The sequence below is a fragment of the Bombina bombina genome, chromosome 5 (genome assembly GCF_027579735.1).
Source record: "Bombina bombina isolate aBomBom1 chromosome 5, aBomBom1.pri, whole genome shotgun sequence".
Classification (NCBI taxonomy): domain Eukaryota; kingdom Metazoa; phylum Chordata; class Amphibia; order Anura; family Bombinatoridae; genus Bombina; species Bombina bombina.
This window is the reverse complement of record NC_069503.1, coordinates 459,525,645-459,548,190: the sequence shown is the minus strand read 5'-3', so window position 1 is coordinate 459,548,190 and position 22,546 is coordinate 459,525,645. Positions and strand designations below refer to the sequence as shown.

The 22,546-nt window shown below is 37.7% G+C and overlaps 2 protein-coding genes across 2 annotated transcripts in view; one reads left to right on the top strand and one right to left on the bottom strand.

Moving 5' to 3' along the window:
- ACAD11 (acyl-CoA dehydrogenase family member 11) overlaps positions 1-22,546 on the bottom strand; it is a 381,257-nt gene that overhangs the window by 178,260 nt on the left and 180,451 nt on the right.
- Positions 3,798-19,143, top strand: ACKR4 (atypical chemokine receptor 4). Its single transcript, XM_053714336.1, has 2 exons — positions 3,798-3,947; positions 17,825-19,143. Exon 2 carries the CDS (start codon positions 17,833-17,835, stop codon positions 18,901-18,903), a length of 1,071 nt encoding a protein of 356 aa, XP_053570311.1. The 5' UTR covers positions 3,798-3,947; positions 17,825-17,832; the 3' UTR covers positions 18,904-19,143.

Below are 22,546 nucleotides of genomic sequence, written 5' to 3'. Positions count from 1 at the left end.
TATCTATTAAACCTCTCTGCGTCTGTATAATAGAGAGAGATGTCTGTCTAATGCTGCTCCCTAGAGCTTTGGGAGGGGTAACAACTTCATTCCTCACATCCTAATCGATAAGCCTATAGTAACTAGAAGTCATTAGTGATTAATGGTTGTGGTTGAGAGGTCAGCGCTAGTCTAGTGATGGGAACCAAGAAACCAAAAAGTAGGGAGTGCTAGCAACCCTTGGTAAGGAGGGTTGCTAGCACTCCCTACTTTTTGGTTCCTTTGTTTTTATATTTATATTTTAATAAATCCCTTTTTAAACAATTTCACTTGGCATTGGGACCTTGCCTTACTTGCCTACCAATCATACATTACTCCCCTTGGGGAATCATAGGCTGCACCTACCGCAGCACCATTTTTTGCATCTCATAGCACTTATATATTGTGATTTGAGTGTCCCAGGGATCCCGTGGTCCAGTGTTCCTGTTGTCTATTTGTCCAGTGAGCTGGGACGCTGCTAAATATCCAGTCTGCTTCTAATAGTACTGTCTGAGTGCTTTTCACAAATGTGAGTACCCTGACTAGGGATATATACACTGACCCCACCTGGTTTTACTACTGGTACACACAGGCGCCCTGTCTGTCTTCTGTCTTCTTTAGATTTGATGCCATCTCGTTGCTGTATTCTGGCTGACCAGTGAGCTGGGTTGCTGTAAAATATCCAGCCCATGTCTAATAGCACTGTCTGAGTGCTCTTCACAAATGTGAGTACCCTGATTAGGAACCATCGATTGTGATTACTTCATTTTATTATTTGTACACACAGGCGCCTCTCTTGTTCTTCTCAAATTTCCAGATACTGTGACATCCATATGTGAGGAGAGTGCAGCCCTATTCATCGACCATTGAACAACAGCCTCACCCACTGACATTCAGTCAGATCAACAGTTCAAATTGACTTTTATGCTTAGAGGCCCTTGTTCGTCTATACTCTGGTATTAGTATTGTATCACATAACAAGAATCGATTGATTGTTTTGCCTCAAGTTATATTCCATATATACCGACATTTTATACCAAAATATATTATGTTTATAGTCTAATTTAATATATATATATATATATATAAACCTCTAGCGCCCCCTATCAAGAGACAGCCTGCATTAACTTAGATTAATTAACTCGATTACTTAGACCATGTCAGCTACAGTATGCTAGCCAATTGCAATCAGAATGTAAAAAAAACGGCATTTGCATTGCCGGTATTTGTAATACCGGCACCAGCCGGGAGAGAATGAACAATCGGGTGGGACACTGGGACAGTGCCTCCAAACAGGGACAATCCCAGTCAAACTGGGACATCTGGTAAGCCTACCTCTTGCTTTTGTGTAAAATTGTGCTTTGTCCCATGTTCCTAGAGGGGCCAAATAGCAAATCTTGTAACCCGACAATGGACTTGTTTCCACTGAGCCGTAATTAGGTTTGTGTCCACTCGCAAAACGATAAATATGCTATCAGTAGCAATATCGTTCACTGACTGCTTCCAATGACACATTATATCTTAATTTCCAGAACCGGACTCCAGCTGCTGAAAACATTTTAGTGTCCCATACAATGTATCAGAAACCGTTAATCTATAAATAATACCAAGTTTCCAATGACTGTGCAAACCGTTAAAGGGACAGTAAACACCAGAATTTTTGTTGTTTTAAAAGATAGATAATCCCTTAATTACCAATTCCCCAGTTTTGAATAACCAACACAGTTAAAATTATACATATTTTACCTCTGTAATTACCTTGTATCTAAGCCTCAGCAGACTGCCCCCTTATTTCAGTTCTTTTGACAGACTTGCATTTTAGCCAATCAGAGCTGTCTCCATGGTAAATTCACGTGCATGAGCTCAAGGTTATCTATATGAAAAAAGTGAACTAATGCCCTCTAGTGGTGAAAAACTATCAAAATACATTTAGATTAGAGGCGGCCTTCAAGGTCTAAGAAATTAGAATATGAACCTCCTAGGTTTAGCTTTCAACTAAGAATACCAAAAGAACAAAACAAAATTGGTGATAAAAGTAAATTGGAAAGCTGTTTAGAATTACATGCCCTGTTTGAAACATGAAAGGTTTTTTCGGACTTGACTGTCTCTATAATACACTGTCGGAGGCTGTCGATACATTGAGAAAAATTGCACTCAGCTCAAATAGGTGTAAAATAGGAAAAGGAGCTTTTTGAGATCTAATTCCCATTGAAATCTAACCCCTCCCAAAAATAAACCTAGCACGTCAAAACCCCTCTATCCGCCATCCCCCACATTGCAACTAATAATAAATGTATTAACCACTAAACCGCGATCATCCGCTGCACACTGAAGCTTGAACCTTGCATCCCTATTGGCTGAAAATTTCAAATCAGCCAATAGGATGACAGCTACTTAAAGGGACATGAAACCCAAAATTGTTCTTTCATGATTCAGACAGAGCATACAATTTTAAACAATTTTCCAATTTACTTCAATTGTTTAATTTGCTTAATTCTCTTGTTCTCCTTTGCTGAAAGGTTTATCTAGGAAAGCTAAGGAGCAGGAAAGAACCTAGGTTCTAACTGCTGATTGGTTGCTGCATATAAATACTGATTGCCATTGGCTCACCCATGTGTTCGGTCAGCAACCAGTAGTGCCATTGCTGCTCATTCAACAAAGCATACTAAGAGAATGAAGAAAAATTGATAATAGGAGTAAATTAGAAAATTGCTTAAAATTGCATGCTCTGTCTAAATCATGAAAGAAAAAAATTGGGTTTCATTTTACTCCATGCGCCCTTCATTTAATATATTCAGGAAAAGTCAACTAAACAATCAAAATCATTAAGGGACAGTCAACAACAGAATGTTGTCTAAAACGATAGATAATCCCTTTATTACCCATTCCCCAGTTTTGCATAACCAACACTGTTATAATACACGTTTAACATCTGTGATTACCTTGTATCTAAGCCTCTGCAAACTGCCCCCTTACTTCAGTTCTTTTGACAGACTTGCATTTTAGCCAATCAGTGCTTACTCCTAGGTAACTTCACGTGCGTGAGCTCAATGTTATCTATATGACACACATGAACTAACACCCCCTAGTGGTGAAAAACTTTCAAAATACATTCAGATAGCTAGGTTTAGCTTTTAACTAAGAATACCAAGAGAACAAAGCAAAATTGATGATAAAAGTACATTGGAAAGTTGTTTAAAATGACAAAATTTCTTTGGACTAGACTGTCCCTTCATGCAAACTTCTGAATTCAAACAATGCTCTAGTTATTTTACAAATATATATAGTATGCAAAAAGATCAAACCTGACAGTTAATGGGCCATAACAGTAAAAATAAAATGCTCTAATTTGCTAGAGTATGTCATTTTAAGACTTACAACCCTGCACTAATATGTGTTTAACCCCACGTGTAACTAGCGCAGCATTTTCCGCTCTGGGCCAGTGCTCTGTGGGTACCGAGCAGTACTTTTACTGTGTGTTTCAAATCTTAGCAGGGGTTAAAACACACAGCAGTGCATGGTAGCTTATATTAAAATGACATGCTCTAACAAATTAGAGTATATATTATTTTTTTTACTATTGTGGTTCTTTAAACTTTTATCGTTCAGCCTATTAAAAAATCTCAAACATAGAACTTTTGACTTTTAATTTTCCAAGTCTGTTTCTATAAACAGGCAGGTCCCGTTGGTCCAATTCCTGGAAACACATTCCTTAAAAAAAAAAAAAATATATAAAGAGAGAGAGAACGAAAGAAACAAACAAATGTGAAACTGCCTGCTGTAACCACCGCTTTTTTCTACAGAACACAGGACTGTTGCCTGGAACACAAGACCTTATTATAATCAAGGAGTGGATTTTCCCATAGCTCATTATACTGGGTATACAAGTGTGTACTGTACTGTTGCACGTAAGTTTCCTTAAACAAAAGGTTAGTACTTTTTTCTTTTAACATTGTACAATGTATTGCACCCATCTTAAAGTTTTAGTCAAGTTAATCATTTTGTAGAAAACTTGATGATTTATAAACATAAATATGCACTTAAAATATTTACTTAAATACACTTTTGTTTTAAATTTGGAACATAAACTACCATTGTCTAGGAGCAGTTGATGACTGCATAAATGTATCAAAAACAAATACAAAAATAAACTTTGAAAAGCCTTATTATCTTACAATACTATTAAGGCATATTCTCATTGTTCTCATATTTTTTAGACATGGAAAATATTGATATATATATGCTTCCGAAAGCTTGTCATCTTATAAATGTATACCGTATTTTTCGCTCCATAAGACGCACTTTTTTCCCTTTCAAATGTAAGGGGAAATGTCTGTGCGTCTTATGGAGCGAATGTGACTGATAAAAAAAAATATTAAACGAATGACACCGCACAGCAATATTCCCTCATATGCGCCCGGCCGCGCATTGATTTTAATGACCCTGCGCACTTGTTAATTATTCCCGCGCACCAAATGGGGGTTGTTTAATGACCCCGCGCACTTGTTAATTATTCCCGTGCACCAAATTGGGGTTCTTTAGCCTGGAGCCCTCAGCGTGACAAATTGCCCTCATTGCTCAGTTGAGAGAGCGCGAGCAAAGACAACACATCAGACTGGAGAGTGTGACACTGTGAGTTACGGTAAACAATTCTTGAACTCGTCTGCTGAAGGTGGAAGGAGCATCCATTTTGTAAGTCTGCCTTTAGGGTCTGCCTGCTGAATCTGATTACTTATCAGTGTTTTCAATATTTTATAAGTTCTCTGCTATGACAAGCAGATAACTTATAAAATATTGAGACTAGACCGCTGATAAATAATCCGATTCAGAACAACTTGTTAACTCTCTCGGTCTTTGCTTTGATGACCGATCCGGTGCCGCAGATTCAGTAGTACTGTGTAATTGCATTACAGACACTGTCAATGTAATTACACAGTACTACTGAATTGTCTGCACTGGATCAGTCATCAAAGCAAAGACCGAGAGAGTTAACAAGTTATGGAACGTATGTGTCTTCATGTGCTGCAGACTTATGTACCCTGCTCTTCATTTTAAAATTATAAATGAAACTTACTCTGTTATTAAAACACAAATAGAGATTGAAATAATAATACCATGTAGGAATTGCTAAACCTTTTAAAACACTAAAGCAGTGATGGGCAATTAAAGGCATATGAAATCCAACATCTTCTTAAATGATTCATACAATTTTAAGAAATTTTATAATTTACTTGTACTCTAAAATTTACTCCATTCTCTTCTTGGTATCCTTTGTTGAAAGTAGGTAGACTCAGGAGTGTGGGCAATTTTTTTCTTGTTTTCCTCCTCTAAAAACTAGGTGTGTCTTATGGTCAGGTGCGTCTTATGGAGCGGAAAAATACGGTAGTTAGTCCAATAAAAAAAGTATCATTGCTCAATGCAATACTCTTGTTATTTTGATATTTAAATCTCTGGACTAACACGGCTACTCCAATCAATGTATATATATATATATATATATATATATATATATATATATATATATATATATATATATATATATAGCAAAACAGGAAACAGCACTCTCTGGACTTAAGTAAACAACAAGTAGTTTATTCAGTAACGTTTCGGGGAATGCTCCCCTTCATCAGACCAACAACATACAAGTGAGACAAACATTTAAGCATACACAAACCCCTCCCCCTAGTGCAAAAAAACGCCAAAAATGGTTGCCATAGCAACCAAGCAACCAGTTCAAAGTAAATACATTTACCAATGCAACAATGACATCAAAAAAAACAGATCATTATGGTTAATTAGCATCAGGTCAATTAACAAATCAACACATCATCCTACCACATAATACACCTGCTGTATATTAGTACTTCTAATACCCCAGTGGCAGTGTGTCCTTTTAAAGAGACATATCACAATATTATTAGCTAAGTACAGGAACACAAGAATGTGTGGAAAAAAGGGGTTGAAAAAACGTTTAGTTAAACCTCGGCACCTCAGCATATTGAAATGCAATTCACGTAATGCACTTATAGTGAATGCCTAACTCATAATACCCGTACTACATAGTCAAGGGTCATGTGTACCATAAATGCTATAGACGCAAATAGCAGCAAACACGTTATACAGATACCTCCAACGATGTGACCGTATTACATGCACAAAGTGTAGCACGACCTATGTAATCACCCTGTTCAGCATCGGACCAACCTCGCGCTGAATCTAGCATAGCTACTAGCGGAACAACAAGGGATATGCGCATGCGTGGAGACCCGGCACAGTCCAGCCCCCAATGCTCCAGCTAGGTACCCAATAGGATAGAAAGGACAAGCCCCCACACCGGACAAACAAAGTTAATAAAATGGCATGGTAAGAGGGCCCCAAGTTACTACTAAGGGAAGGAAGGGTCCGGGTCATGAACGTAATAAATGCAGCAGGATATGCAGTAGAAGATAGTACAACACCCCTAATACCCAGATATCAGGAGTCACCCACTTAGGTCTAGTAACCCAGCTAGTTCAGTCTGACATACACGATGAGAAGGGTATATGCGTCTGTCATTTCTAACCTGTCAGCACCGGTCTTGCGTTCAAGACACCTATTGTCCGTGCATAGGCAATTTTACAGGGTCACAAAAAGGATGTCTATAAGTGTGCGCATGCGTGTAAGCCATGGCCAGTCAATTATTACTGTGTAAGGCAAGGTCCCTGATAGGCCGTCTGGGACAAGCCCCTATCCCTGTGTGAGTGACAGTTTTGCTCTGAGATAGGGGGGCAGGGGTCCAAAGTCAAAAAATATGTCGGTCACAGTATGTTTCAGGCTGATGCTGTGATTACAGGTTTGCTAGAGCCCGGTGGCCCAGAATTATAAGGATCGCTATAAAGGAAAAGAGACCCCTAAACTAATGTGAATAAATACATAGTACAGGCAGGTCCCATCCCCCTAGATACAGAAAATACTAGTGCTAACAGGGTTCCGTAGTGCACGGTTAGTAGCACCAGCACTCAGTGATGTGTCAACACTGCGGTGTGCATCAAAAGTAACATCCACTAATATACATAACAGCAACAACCTAAATAAGGGTACACCCATTGGGCACCCCTCCTGGAGGATAAATATGGGCAGAGCCTACAGCCAATCAGCAACCAGACTTCATGAACCCACTGTGGATAAAAGAATGCAAACATAGTATCAGATACTGTACAAACTAAATTAATCCCCTTAGAAAGATACAACCAGATACATTAGAAGCGTACACAGCTTAGTTCATAAAAAACAGTGCCAGTCTATCCCCATGTTCAAACCTCTGGGGTGTATAGTGTCCAGTTTGAAAATCCACTCGGCCTCCTTCTGTAAGAGACGGGTGTCCCTGTCACCTCCCCTAGGCATTGGGGGTACATGATCGATGAGTTTAAATCTCAGGTCCGCCACAGAGTGACCCTTCTCCATAAAATGTCTGGCCACCGGTTGGTCACTCTTGCCTTTCTCAATTGCCGTCCGGATAGCACTCCTGTGATTAGCCATCCTTTTCTTAATGTCATCTGACGTCTTACCTATATAGAATAGGCCACAGTTGCAATTCAGCATGTACACCACAAATTTTGTGGTACACGTAAGGAAATGCTTGATCTTGTAGCTCGTGTTATTGTGTGGATGTTTGAATTGCTTGCATTGCAGCATGGCGTTACACGTTACACAACTCGGGCACTTGTAGGAGCCCCTTTTGGTGTTTGTCTTGACCTTGCTGTAGCTCTCAGTTGGATCAGTGTTCATTAAGATGTCTTTTAGGTTTCTTCCCCTCTTATATCCAATTCTGGGTGGTCCATAGTCGTGGTATGGTAATGATGGGTCAGTCTGGACAATATCCCATTTCTCTTTTAAAGTAACTCCTAGTGTTCTCGTGCTAGGGGTGTATGCAGTGACAAAATTCATCCTCTTCTGTTGGTCTCTTTTTGGCATTTTCATGCTCAACTGGGCCCTTGCTTCCTTTATAGTGTTACCATTGTATCCTCTGCTGTAAAACCGTGATTCCATTTCTTTCAGTTGTACCTCACGGTTTTCCTCTGATGTGTTATTGCGGATGACTCTCAGCAGCTGTGCCTTAGGGATGGCTTTTATGAGTGATCTTGGATGGTAACTAGAAGCATGTAGCAGTGTGTTTCTGTCGGTAGACTTTTTAAATAAGGTGGTACCCAATCTGTTGTTTATCTTATAAATTCTTAGATCCAGGAAATCCACTTCATTGTAGCTGGACACTTCCTTCAATTGAACCTGTCCCCCTATTGTGTTCAGGGATTTGACCCACTCGCCAAAGGACTCAATCGTGCCTCTCCAGACCACAACGATATCATCAATGTAGCGCTTGTAAAAGCGTACTTGTTGATTGTCATATACCTTGAACACCTTTTCCTCCATATGTTCCATGAATAAGTTTGCAAAAGCAGGTGCCATATTCGAGCCCATGGCCGTTCCCATGAGCTGAAGATAAAATCTCCTTTCGAATTTAAAGTAGTTCAGCTTAAGACATAGAGATAGAAGTTCAATAATAAAGCTGGTAGGGGGACCCACATATGGGCATCTTTCAAGGCAGTTGGTAATTATCTCCATCCCCATTTCGTGCGGTATAATAGTATAGAGGCTATACCGGGTCTCCACGCATGCGCATATCCCTTGTTGTTCCGCTAGTAGCTATGCTAGATTCAGCGCGAGGTTGGTCCGATGCTGAACAGGGTGATTACATAGGTCGTGCTACACTTTGTGCATGTAATACGGTCACATCGTTGGAGGTATCTGTATAACGTGTTTGCTGCTATTTGCGTCTATAGCATTTATGGTACACATGACCCTTGACTATGTAGTACGGGTATTATGAGTTAGGCATTCACTATAAGTGCATTACGTGAATTGCATTTCAATATGCTGAGGTGCCGAGGTTTAACTAAACGTTTTTTCAACCCCTTTTTTCCACACATTCTTGTGTTCCTGTACTTAGCTAATAATATTGTGATATGTCTCTTTAAAAGGACACACTGCCACTGGTGTATTAGAAGTACTAATATACAGCAGGTGTATTATGTGGTAGGATGATGTGTTGATTTGTTAATTGACCTGATGCTAATTAACCATAATGATCTGGTTTTTTTGATGTCATTGTTGCATTGGTAAATGTATTTACTTTGAACTGGTTGCTTGGTTGCTATGGCAACCATTTTTGGCGGTTTTTTGCACTAGGGGGAGGGGTTTGTGTATGCTTAAATGTTTGTCTCACTTGTATGTTGTTGGTCTGATGAAGGGGAGCATTCCCCGAAACGTTACTGAATAAACTACTTGTTGTTTACTTAAGTCCAGAGAGTGCTGTTTCCTGTTTTGCTACATTTCAACTACTCTAGCACCCTGGCCCTTGGAGAACTGTTTGTGAGAGTGCAACTGACTCTTTTTGCTTATATATATATATATATATATATATATATATATATATATATATATGTGTGTGTGTGTGTATTTTTTTTGCCATAAATGCAATATCAAAGTTAAAATCCCTAAAGCACAAAAGTCATTCAGAACCCATTTTCAATCTGTTTCGTGTGTATCCACTTCCTCCTATATGGTAACTGTTTGTTTGAGGTGCACACAGAAAGAAAGTAATATTAAAGGCAGGAAATATTTTACATTTTTCAGAAATGAACAGTATGCAAATCATTTATTACTGGAATTTTGATAAATAAAATTGAAATATGCTAAAAATATTTAACAAATAAATATAGACTGAAAAATAAAGAAAACAACACATTGAACAATTTGAAAGAACAATACAATTAGACTAAGTAGTGAATGTTTAATTGATTAATGTTCATGGTTCAGATAGAGCTTGCACATTTAAGACTTTTAAATTTACTTCTATTATCAAAATGACTTTGTTCTTTGGTATGCTTTGTTGAAAAGCATACCTAGGCTGGCTAAAGAGCAGCAATGCACTACTGTGAGCTAGCTGGTAATTGGTGGCCATGCACATATGCTTTGTGTCATTGGCTCACCAGAGGGTTCAGCTAGATCTCAGTTATGCATTGGAGCTGATTTTAAAACTGTGTTTAAACACAGTTACGTGCAAGCAGCAGTGCAATAATAAAAATGTTCAAACACATTTAAAGGGACATACAACTCAATATTAAAAGTGACCTTAAAGGGATAGTAAACACCAAAAATGTTACTGTTTAAAAAGATAGATAATCCCTTTATTTACCATTCCCCAGTTTTGCATAACCAACACTGTAATAGAAATATACCTTTTATCTCGGTAATTACCTTGTATCTAAACCTCTGCTGACTGCTACCTTATCTCAGATCTTTTGATAGACTTGCATTATAGACAATTAGTGCTGACTCTTAAATAACTTCACGTACATGAGCACAATGTTATCTATATGAAACACATGAACTAACACGTTCTAGCTGTCAATAACTGTCAAATCCATCCAGATAAGAGGCGGCCGTCAAGGGCTTAGAAACTAGTATATGAGCCTACCTAGGTTTAGCTTTTAACTAAGAATAACAAGAGAACACTACAAATTTGATGATAAAAGTAAATTAGAAAGTTGTTTAAAATTGAATGCACTATCTGAATCATGAAAGTTTAATTTGGACTTTACCATCCCTTTAACCCTTTGAGTGCCAAGCAATTTCCCACCTGGGTGCTAAGCTGGATTTAAGGTTTTTTTTGTTTGTTTTTTTGGGAGGTGGGGGTTAAATAAATATATATATATATATATATATATATATATTTTTTTTTTTTTTTTCTAGATCCCCAAGACTTATACCATTGGCGACTTATAGGTTTGGTGGGTCTTGGGGGTCTGCAGCTGCTTAGATACCTGAGATACAGGCTTCTAAGCAGCATGCCCCCATTTCCCTATACTGTCCAATGTAATTTTTCAATAAAGCTGCGCAGAGACGTCATCACGTCATTGCGCGTGACGTCACCACATAAAACGTGAAGCCCCGGCGATGCCTGTCACTATACAGGCCCGATCGCCGGTGTGGGAGTTGATGGGAGCCCCACATTGCCCTCAAGGTGGGTGAGTGCTAGCGACGGCTCTGAGCCGTCGTCAGCACCTGACTGGGAAAATTTGCGATGGCTCAGGGCCGTCGTTAGCACTCAAAGGGTTAAAGGGACATGAAACCCAAAATTTTTCTTTCATGATTTAGGTAGAACACACAATTTTAAACAATTGTCCAGTTTACTTCTATTATCAAATTAGCTTTATTCTCTTGGTATCATTTGTTGAAGGAGCAGCAATGCGCTACTGGCTTCTAACTGAACACATGGGTGAGCCAATGACAATCAGTATATATATATGCAGCCACCAATCAGCAGCTACAAACTAGGTTATTTGCTGCTTCTGAGCTTGCCTATATAAACCTTTCAGCAAAGGATAACAAGAGAAGGAAGCAAATTAAATAAAAGAAGTAAATGTGAAATCTGTTTAAAATTGTATGCTCTGTCTGAATCATGAATGTCTAAGTATGACTTTACTGTCCCTTTAAATTACCATGATGACTATGCAAAATGAAATTGCCCTTTAAAAATCTATTTAAATTCTAAAATGTGACCTTATTTCCACACCCACAGGAGTCAGAATACAACTATCAATGAACGCCATATATATGCAAGTGGTCTATGTGAATTTACATTACTCTTATGCATGAGCAGTTTGCGGGTGATGTTACCTGTGACGTCTCCAGAACTAAATGCTTATGCACAGGGATTAATGAACTTTCAAAAAACATAATTTATGTAAGAACTTACCTGATAAATTCATTTCTTTCATATTAACAAGAGTCCATGAGCTAGTGACGTATGGGATATACATTCCTACCAGGAGGGGCAAAGTTTCCCAAACCTTAAAATGCCTATAAATACACCCCTCACCACACCCACAAATCAGTTTAACGAATAGCCAAGAAGTGGGGTGATAAGAAAAAAAGTGCGAAGCATATAAAATAAGGAATTGGAATAATTGTGCTTTATACAAAAAAATCATAACCACCACAAAAAAGGGTGGGCCTCATGGACTCTTGTTAATATGAAAGAAATGAATTTATCAGGTAAGTTCTTACATAAATTATGTTTTCTTTCATGTAATTAACAAGAGTCCATGAGCTAGTGACGTATGGGATAATGACTACCCAAGATGTGGATCTTTCCACACAAGAGTCACTAGAGAGGGAGGGATAAAATAAAGACAGCCAATTCCTGCTGAAAATAATCCACACCCAAAATAAAGTTTAACAAAAAACATAAGCAGAAGATTCAAACTGAAACCGCTGCCTGAAGAACTTTTCTACCAAAAACTGCTTCAGAAGAAGAAAACACATCAAAATGGTAGAATTTAGTAAAAGTATGCAAAGAGGACCAAGTTGCTGCTTTGCAGATCTGGTCAACCGAAGCTTCATTCCTAAACGCCCAGGAAGTAGATACTGACCTAGTAGAATGAGCTGTAATTCTCTGAGGCGGAATTTTACCCGACTCAACATAGGCAAGATGAATTAAAGATTTCAACCAAGATGCCAAAGAAATGGCAGAAGCTTTCTGGCCTTTCCTAGAACCGGAAAAGATAACAAATAGACTAGAAGTCTTACGGAAAGATTTCGTAGCTTCAACATAATATTTCAAAGCTCTAACAACATCCAAAGAATGCAATGATTTCTCCTTAGAATTCTTAGGATTAGGACATAATGAAGGAACCACAATTTCTCTACTAATGTTGTTGGAATTCACAACTTTAGGTAAAAATTCAAAAGAAGTTCGCAACACCGCCTTATCCTGATGAAAAATCAGAAAAGGAGACTCACACGAAAGAGCAGATAATTCAGAAACTCTTCTAGCAGAAGAGATGGCCAAAAGGAACAAAACTTTCCAAGAAAGTAATTTAATGTCCAATGAATGCATAGGTTCAAACGGAGGAGCTTGAAGAGCTCCCAGAACCAAATTCAAACTCCAAGGAGGAGAAATTGACTTAATGACAGGTTTTATACGAACCAAAGCTTGTACAAAACAATGAATATCAGGAAGAATAGCAATCTTTCTGTGAAAAAGAACAGAAAGAGCGGAGATTTGTCCTTTCAAAGAACTTGCGGACAAACCCTTATCTAAACCATCCTGAAGAAACTGTAAAATTCTCGGTATTCTAAAAGAATGCCAAGAAAAATGATGAGAAAGACACCAAGAAATATAAGTCTTCCAGACTCTATAATATATCTCTCGAGATACAGATTTACGAGCCTGTAACATAGTATTAATCACGGAGTCAGAGAAACCTCTATGACCAAGAATCAAGCGTTCAATCTCCATACCTTTAAATTTAAGGATTTCAGATCCGGATGGAAAAAAGGACCTTGTGACAGAAGGTCTGGTCTTAACGGAAGAGTCCATGGTTGGCAAGATGCCATCCGGACAAGATCCGCATACCAAAACCTGTGAGGCCATGCCGGAGCTATTAGCAGAACAAACGAGCATTCCCTCAGAATCTTGGAGATTACTCTTGGAAGAAGAACTAGAGGCGGAAAGATATAGGCAGGATAATACTTCCAAGGAAGTGATAATGCATCCACTGCCTCCGCCTGAGGATCCCGGGATCTGGACAGATACCTGGGAAGTTTCTTGTTTAGATGAGAGGCCATCAGATCTATCTCTGGGAGCCCCCACATTTGAACAATCTGAAGAAATACCTCTGGGTGAAGAGACCATTCGCCCGGATGCAACGTTTGGCGACTGAGATAATCCGCTTCCCAATTGTCTACACCTGGGATATGAACCGCAGAGATTAGACAGGAGCTGGATTCTGCCCAAACCAAAATTCGAGATACTTCTTTCATAGCCAGAGGACTGTGAGTCCCTCCTTGATGATTGATGTATGCCACAGTTGTGACATTGTCTGTCTGAAAACAAATGAACGATTCTCTCTTCAGAAGAGGCCAAAACTGAAGAGCTCTGAAAACTGCACGGAGTTCCAAGATATTGATCGGTAATCTCACCTCCTGAGATTCCCAAACTCCTTGTGCCGTCAGAGATCCCCACACAGCTCCCCAACCTGTGAGACTTGCATCTGTTGAAATTACAGTCCAGGTCGGAAGAACAAAAGAAGCCCCCTGAATTAAACGAAGGTGATCTGTCCACCACGTTAGAGAGTGCCGAACAATCGGTTTTAAAGATATTAATTGATATATCTTCGTGTAATCCCTGCACCATTGGTTCAGCATACAGAGCTGAAGAGGTCGCATGTGAAAACGAGCAAAGGGGATCGCGTCCGATGCAGCAGTCATAAGACCTAGAATTTCCATGCATAAGGCTACCGAAGGGAATGATTGAGACTGAAGGTTTCGACAGGCTGTAATCAATTTTAGACGTCTCTTGTCTGTTAAAGACAGAGTCATGGACACTGAATCTATCTGGAAACCCAGAAAGGTTACCCTTGTTTGAGGAATCAAAGAACTTTTTGGTAAATTGATCCTCCAACCATGATCTTGAAGAAACAACACAAGTCGATTCGTATGAGACTCTGCTAAATGTAAAGACTGAGCAAGTACCAAGATATCGTCCAAATAAGGAAATACCACAATACCCTGTTCTCTGATTACAGACAGAAGGGCACCGAGAATCTTTGTGAAAATTCTTGGAGCTGTAGCAAGGCCAAACGGTAGAGCCACAAATTGGTAATGCTTGTCTAGAAAAGAGAATCTCAGGAACTGATAATGATCTGGATGAATCGGAATATGCAGATATGCATCCTGTAAATCTATTGTGGACATATAATTCCCTTGCTGAACAAAAGGCAATATAGTCCTTACAGTTACCATCTTGAACGTTGGTATCCTTACATAACGATTCAATAATTTTAGATCCAGAACTGGTCTGAAGGAATTCTCCTTCTTTGGTACAATGAAGAGATTTGAATAAAACCCCATCCCCTGTTCCGGAACTGGAACTGGCATAATTACTCCAGCCAACTCTAGATCTGAAATACAATTCAGAAATGCTTGAGCTTTCACTGGATTTACTGGGACATGGGAAAGAAAAAATCTCTTTGCAGGAGGTCTCATCTTGAAACCAATTCTGTACCCTTCTGAAACAATGTTCTGAATCCAAAGATTGTGAACAGAATTGATCCAAATTTCTTTGAAAAAACGTAACCTGCCCCCTACCAGCTGAACTGGAATGAGGGCCGTACCTTCATGTGAACTTAGAAGCAGGCTTTGCCTTTCTAGCAGGCTTGGATTTATTCCAGACTGGAGATGGTTTCCAAACTGAAACTGCTCCTGAGGACGAAGGATCAGGCTTTTGTTCTTTGTTGAAACGAAAGGAACGAAAACGATTGTTAGCCCTGTTTTTACCTTTAGACTTTTTATCCTGTGGTAAAAAAGTTCCTTTCCCACCAGTAACAGTTGAAATAATAGAATCCAACTGAGAACCAAATAATTTGTTTCCCTGGAAAGAAATGGAAAGTAGAGTTGATTTAGAAGCCATATCAGCATTCCAGGTCTTAAGCCATAAAGCTCTTCTGGCTAAGATAGCCAGAGACATAAACCTAACATCAACTCTAATAATATCAAAAATGGCATCACAGATGAAATTATTAGCATGCTGGAGAAGAATAATAATATCATGAGAATCACGATTTGTTACTTGTTGCGCTAGAGTTTCCAACCAAAAAGTTGAAGCTGCAGCAACATCAGCCAATGATATAGCAGGTCTAAGAAGATTACCTGAACATAGATAAGCTTTTCTTAGAAAAGATTCAATTTTTCTATCTAAAGGATCCTTAAACGAGGTACCATCTGACGTAGGAATGGTAGTACGTTTAGCAAGGGTAGAAATAGCCCCATCAACTTTAGGGATTTTGTCCCAAAATTCTAACCTGTCAGGCGGAACAGGATATAATTGCTTAAAACGTTTAGAAGGAGTAAATGAATTACCCAATTTATCCCATTCCTTAGAAATTACTGCAGAAATAGCATTAGGAACAGGAAAGACTTCTGGAATAACCGCAGGAGCTTTAAAAACCTTATCCAAACGTATAGAATTAGTATCAAGAGGACTAGAATCCTCTATTTCTAAAGCAATTAGTACTTCTTTAAGTAAAGAGCGAATAAATTCCATCTTAAATAAATATGAAGATTTATCAGCATCAATCTCTGAGATAGAATCCTCTGAACCAGAAGAGTCCAAAGAATCAGAATGATGGTGTTCATTTAAAAATTCATCTGTAGAGAGAGAAGATTTAAAAGACTTTCTACGTTTACTAGAAGGAGAAATAACAGACAAAGCCTTCTTTATGGATTCAGAAACAAAATCTCTTATGTTATCAGGAACATTCTGCACCTTAGATGTTGAGGGAACTGCAACAGGCAATGGTACATCACTAAAGGAAATATTATCTGCTTTAACAAGTTTGTCATGACAATTATTACAAACAACAGCTGGAGGAATAGCTACCAAAAGTTTACAGCAGATACACTTAGCTTTGGTAGATCCAGCAGGCAGTGGTTTTCCTGTAGTATCTTCTGGCTCAGATGCAACGTGAGACATCTTGCAATATGTAAGAGAAAAAACAACATATAAAGCAAAATAGATCAAATTCCTTATAAGACAGTTTCAGGAATGGGAAAAAAATGCCAAACATCAAGCTTCTAGCAACCAGAAGCAAATGAAAAATGAGACTGAAATAATGTGGAGACAAAAGCGACGCCCATATTTTTTGGCGCCAAATAAGACGCCCACATTATTTGGCGCCTAAATGCTTTTGGCGCCAAAAATGACGCCACATCCGGAACGCCGACATTTTTGGCGCAAAATAACGTCAAAAATGACGCAACTTCCGGCGACACGTATGACGCCGGAAACGGAAAAGAATTTTTGCGCCAAAAAAGTCCGCGCCAAGAATGACGCAATAAAATGAAGCATTTTCAGCCCCCGCGAGCCTAACAGCCCACAGGGAAAAAAGTCAAATTTTTGAGGTAAGAAAAAATATGATAATTTAAAGCATAATCCCAAATATGAAACTGACTGTCTGGAAATAAGGAAAGTTGAACATTCTGAGTCAAGGCAAATAAATCCAAGGACTGGGAGATCATGGTGGCTCTCAAATACCCCAAATCCGCTTAAAAACAGGAGGGGGTGAGGTAGTAGGGGGGTGGAGGTTTAACCCCTGCAGCCCGGTATCCACAACAGTAGTAAAGGAGTTGTTTATCTTTTTAGACAATAACAATTTTAGTGTAGACTGTCCCTTTAATACTAGCTACAATTTTAGTCAGGTGGTCAGTAAAATTAGTCGGTTGGTGCACCCATTAAATAGGTCCAAGGTAGAACACTGTATTGGATTTGAAGGTAACAGAATTTGACTTTTGGCCTCTCTAGAGAGCGCCAGACAAGCATATTTCTTTAACAAAAGCAAGAGGTGTTTAATATCTGTTGAATGGTGGCTTTTATGTAAATTTAAAATAGTTGTGTGCCAAAATTATATTATCCCCCTACCATTTATTTGCAATCTTTTAAATGCATAGGAAAAATACAGAACTTTGTTAATTGAAACAATAACAGAATTAATTATAATCTCACATGTATTTTTAATATAATGCTAAATTGTTTAATTAAAATGATAACAAAATACATTTTAAAAACTAGAAATAATGGACAATCCAAGTTGTCAACTCAAGAAAATTTGGTGACAAAGCATTCATAATATTTTTCATTCATTACATATTTTTGCCAATTTTGGACTAGACTCGTGGATTAACTAATATTAATTTTCTATTGAAGGTGTCAACATGGAGCCGCTAGCAAACACCACAATAGGACCAAAAACAGAAAACTATGATGATTACACTGACCCAACTTTTGACTATGAACAATATGAAGAAATATGCAAGAAGAACGAAGTGCGCAAATTTGCCCAGGTGTTCTTACCTGCATTCTACTCAGTGGCATTTGTGATTGGAATGGCTGGTAATTCTGTTGTTGTTGGGATATATGTTTATTACAAGAAGATAAAGACTAAGACTGATGTATATCTTCTGCACTTGGCAGTGGCTGATCTTTTACTGCTTCTAACGCTCCCGTTCTGGGCAGTGGACGCTGCGCTTGGGTGGCAGTTAGGAAAGTTAATGTGCAAGATTACATCAGCTTTATACACATTAAACTTCAGCTCGAGCATGCAGTTCCTGGCTTGCATTAGCCTGGACAGATACTTTGCTATAATCAAAGCTTCAAGATCTGAAAATAGCAGAAAAAAGAGTCGACTAATCTGCCTGTTTGTCTGGACCACATCCACATTACTTTGCATTCCTGACTTGTATTTCAATATCATAAAGGAACATAACGGTAGACACGCATGTCTTCCCATTTATCCCAAAGATGTAGCACAACAACTGACTGTTTTCATTCAGATCTTGAATATATTATGTTGCTTCGTTCTGCCATTTCTTATCATTGTGTTCTGTTATTCATCGATAGCAAGGTTTCTATTAGGAACCCCCGACATAAAAAGGTCAAGGTCACTAAGGGTGCTATTAGCAGTTGTTGTGGTCTTCATTATAACCCAACTACCATACAATGTAGTTAAGTTCTGGAGAGCTATAGATATAATATATTTATTAATTGACAACTGTAATGTTAGCAGAACCATTGACATAGTGCTGAGCATAACTAAATGCCTAGCCTTGTTTCACTGCTGTCTGAATCCCATACTCTATGCTTTCATGGGGACCACATTCAAGTCTCATGTTACTAAAATTGTGAAAAGATATGCTACCTTGAGAAGAAAACGGGCACCAAGCACTGAAGAATACTCCATGTACTCGGAGAACCACGTTGAAGAAACAAGCAGCTTTTCCATCTAAGGTTGCAATCACTGCACAGATTTCAGTTCATTTAATTCCAACCCCTAAACTCCATAAAATCAAAAATGACTGAAGAAAAAACGTCTACAAACTATTCTCATAGCATAACAATTTAACTTACATGTATTCATATATAACTGACAACTATTAATAGGCATTAAGTAAATATGTATTTCTTAAAGGGAATAAATTATTAGATAATTATATATATTAAAACAACTTTGCAATATACTTTCATTATTTATTTTGCCCTGTATTCATGTTATTTAAAGGGACATTGTACACTAGATGTTTCTTTGCATAAATATTTTGTAGATGATCCATTTATATAGCCCATCTGGGAGTGTTTTTGTAACAATGTGTAGTTTTGCTAATTTTTTCATAATATTGTACTGATTTTCAGACTCTTAACCAAGCCCCAAAGTGTCCGTTGTATACACGCATTTACACACTCCTGCTGGCTCCTGTTTGTCTAATCTGTCTTTTCATATGCAGGGAAGGGGGGGGAGTATCTACTCCCAGCCCATTTCACTGGGTGTTCCAGCTAATCTCATCAACTGTGCTAAACTTGGAGCTTCTAAGTAAGTTTTAAAAGATTTTATACTGGATTTTTAGATCAGTATCTGTGCAATAAACACAACAAACAGTAATGGTGTCCACATACTTTTGGCCATATGGTTTAAATAGTTTTGTATCTCTTTAAGGCTTTCAATGCTTATTATAAACTTGTCAGTTTTTAGTTGGACTGAGTACAAAATTGCATCCAAAAAACCCAGCCCATGGAAATGGATAATATCTGATGCTTCTCACATCCTGTAATTATGTGGCCTGATGACAAAAGATGACATTTTTGTGGGAGAGCCAGATGTCATGTAGCGTATCACAGTAATATAATTATTGTGGTATATTTAGTAGTACAATTTTCACACCATTTTACAAGTATTACTTGTTTATCATAGAAAGTTTATAAAAGAAAAAACATGGGTGTAACCAAGACACAAGCGTGAATGGGAAATATGAGCTTGCAAAATGTTTTCCAAATACAAGGAGTTCCCCTTCTTGTTTGGTTGCTTTTTCCACGCTGTGAATTCTATTAACCCCGTCACTACACATCATGGCCCTGATTGTTGTTAAGTAGCAATTACAGGAACTGAAATAATTCCTGATGTCTAGTAATGAAGCATTAGGTTGTTATTTTACAAAACGATGTAAAGTCTTTAAATAAACCTCACAGTAAAGTGCAAAATTTGCATTTATTTGAATACTAGCACTTAAAAAGCCTCTTGGGTACTATGTATTTAATTTACTGTTGCTAGTTAGAGACAGATATAAATTAGCGGGGTCAAGGCTCTGAATCATGGATGATTTATTTCTCCCTCTCTTGGGGAAGTGGGAAAAAACATTTTTAAAGGGAAATTACAGGATAGGCAAACAAAAGCATTATAAAAAGGATATTGCTACGGTTTCTTAATTTGCATAGTTAAACATTTTGGGTCAGATTACATGTGGAGTGCAAACGTTTGAGCGCAAGTGATATAAGGTTTTCAAGTTTGTTTCTGCACAGGTTAAATTGCACTGGTCTTACAAGTTGAAAGTAAATGCGACTGCTTGAGCGCAATTCAAGTTAACGCTCATCAGGTTAGAGTGTGCTCAGAGCTGTGTTTTGCAAAACAAAAAAAGTCTCACAAAACACATCAAAAATACATTACAAAAAAAATTCTAAGGGCTCAAAGATATGATGTCTCAGGTGTTAGAAAAAAAAGGAAGGCAAAGGGCTTTAATATGGAGATACAAATACCTCTTTAGACATATAAATGTATGTATGTGTGTATATATATATATATATATATATATATATATGTGTGTGTGTTTACAGAAGTATTTATGTATTTATATGTGTATATATGTATTTACAGACATATATACACATATAAACACATAAATACATATTTATACATATATAGAAGTACATTGGAGTCCTTTGTAGTGAAAGGGACACTGATAGAGCATGCAATTTTAAGAAACTTTCTAATTTACTCCTATTATTAATTTTTCTTCATTCTCTTGCTATCTTTATTTGAAAAAAAGGCATCTAAGCTAAGGAGCCCGCAAATGTTTGGTTCAGACCCTAGACAGCACTTGTTTATTGGTGGGTGAATTTATTCTCCAATCAGCAAGAACAACCCAGGTTGTTCACCAAAAATGGGCTGGCATCTAAACTTACATTCTTGCTCTTCAAATAAAAATACCAAAGAATGAAGACAATTTTATAATAGGAAAAAATTAGAATGTTGCTTAAAATTGCATGCTCTATCTGAATTATGAAAGAAAAAAATTGGGTTCAGTGTCCCTTTAAGAAGATGAAAACAAGTAAAAGCATATGTATGCAATATTTATATTTAATAATAAATAATAATAATAATACAGTGTTATACTGTGTATTTACTGTAAATATTTCCCATTTCAATGTTCTGCACATCGCAGAATATGTTTTATGTATTTGTAAATACTGTAGACGTTTTTATTTATATAGATAGATAGATAGATATTGTACCAAAATAGTATCAGATATACGGTATAAAGAAATGTGTATTTATGAATAAATAGAACATATTCTGCTATGTGCAGAACATTGGAATATGAAATATTCATATTTTATGTCGGGTTAGCTCACATGAGAATGTGCAATCAGGTTTGTGCACGTGTTGGGTGTTTTTTTCTTCCACTTTTTGTTCTCCATCCCAAATGTTTTCTTTCATGATTAAGATAGAAAACACCATTTCAAACAGCTTTTCAATTTACTTCTATTATTTAATTTGCTTCCTTCTCTTGTTAAAAGCTTTATCTAGGCAAGTTCAGGAGCAGCAGAGAACCTAGGTTCTAGCTGTTGATTGGTGGCTGCATATATATATATATATATATATATACATACCGATTATAATTGGCTCACCCATTTGTTCAGTTAGAAACGATCAGTGCATTGCTACTCCTTCAACAAATGATACAAAGAGAATAAAACAGATTAGATAATAGAAGTAAATTAGAAAGTTGTTTAAAATTGTATTCTCTATCTGAATCATGAAAGAAAATGTTTGGGTTTCATGTCCCTTTAACTTCTATGGGGGATTAGGTTATCGAGTGCGCAATATTTTAAGTTTGGCTTTTTGTGTGCGTTGGGTTAGCACAAGAGCGATAACTTTTTACTTTCAACTTTTAATACCAGAGCAACACGACACATGCAATAAACACCAGCAGATAAATGGATTACTGAGAACACATTAAAGAGGACAACATTTTCCGTATAATGTCCCTTTAAATGAAACATTATTTAAAAAAATTTTTTTTAACCATTTTGGTCCAGATTCCGTGAAAGTGATATTTGCGTTCAACTTAGTAATACTAGTGCAGTACCTTAAAATAGAACATCCCCAGACTTTACTTTACCGGTTACTGCTCTCTTGGTATTCTGTGGATTTTGATAAAGCCCAGAAAACGGGCGAAACGCGTCAGCCGACCTGATTGGTGCCTTTGGAATACTTGCTACAGTTGAATATTAATTTATTCGAAGTGGTACAACTGCTATTGTTTTATTCCTGATCGCTAACTTAGCAATTACAAGAAAGCCTGGAGGTCATGTGACCGG

Coding starts and splice junctions, on each gene's coding strand:
- ACKR4 (XM_053714336.1), top strand. CDS start 17,833: ATGGAGCCGCTAGCAAACACCACAATAGGACCAAAAACAGAAAACTAT.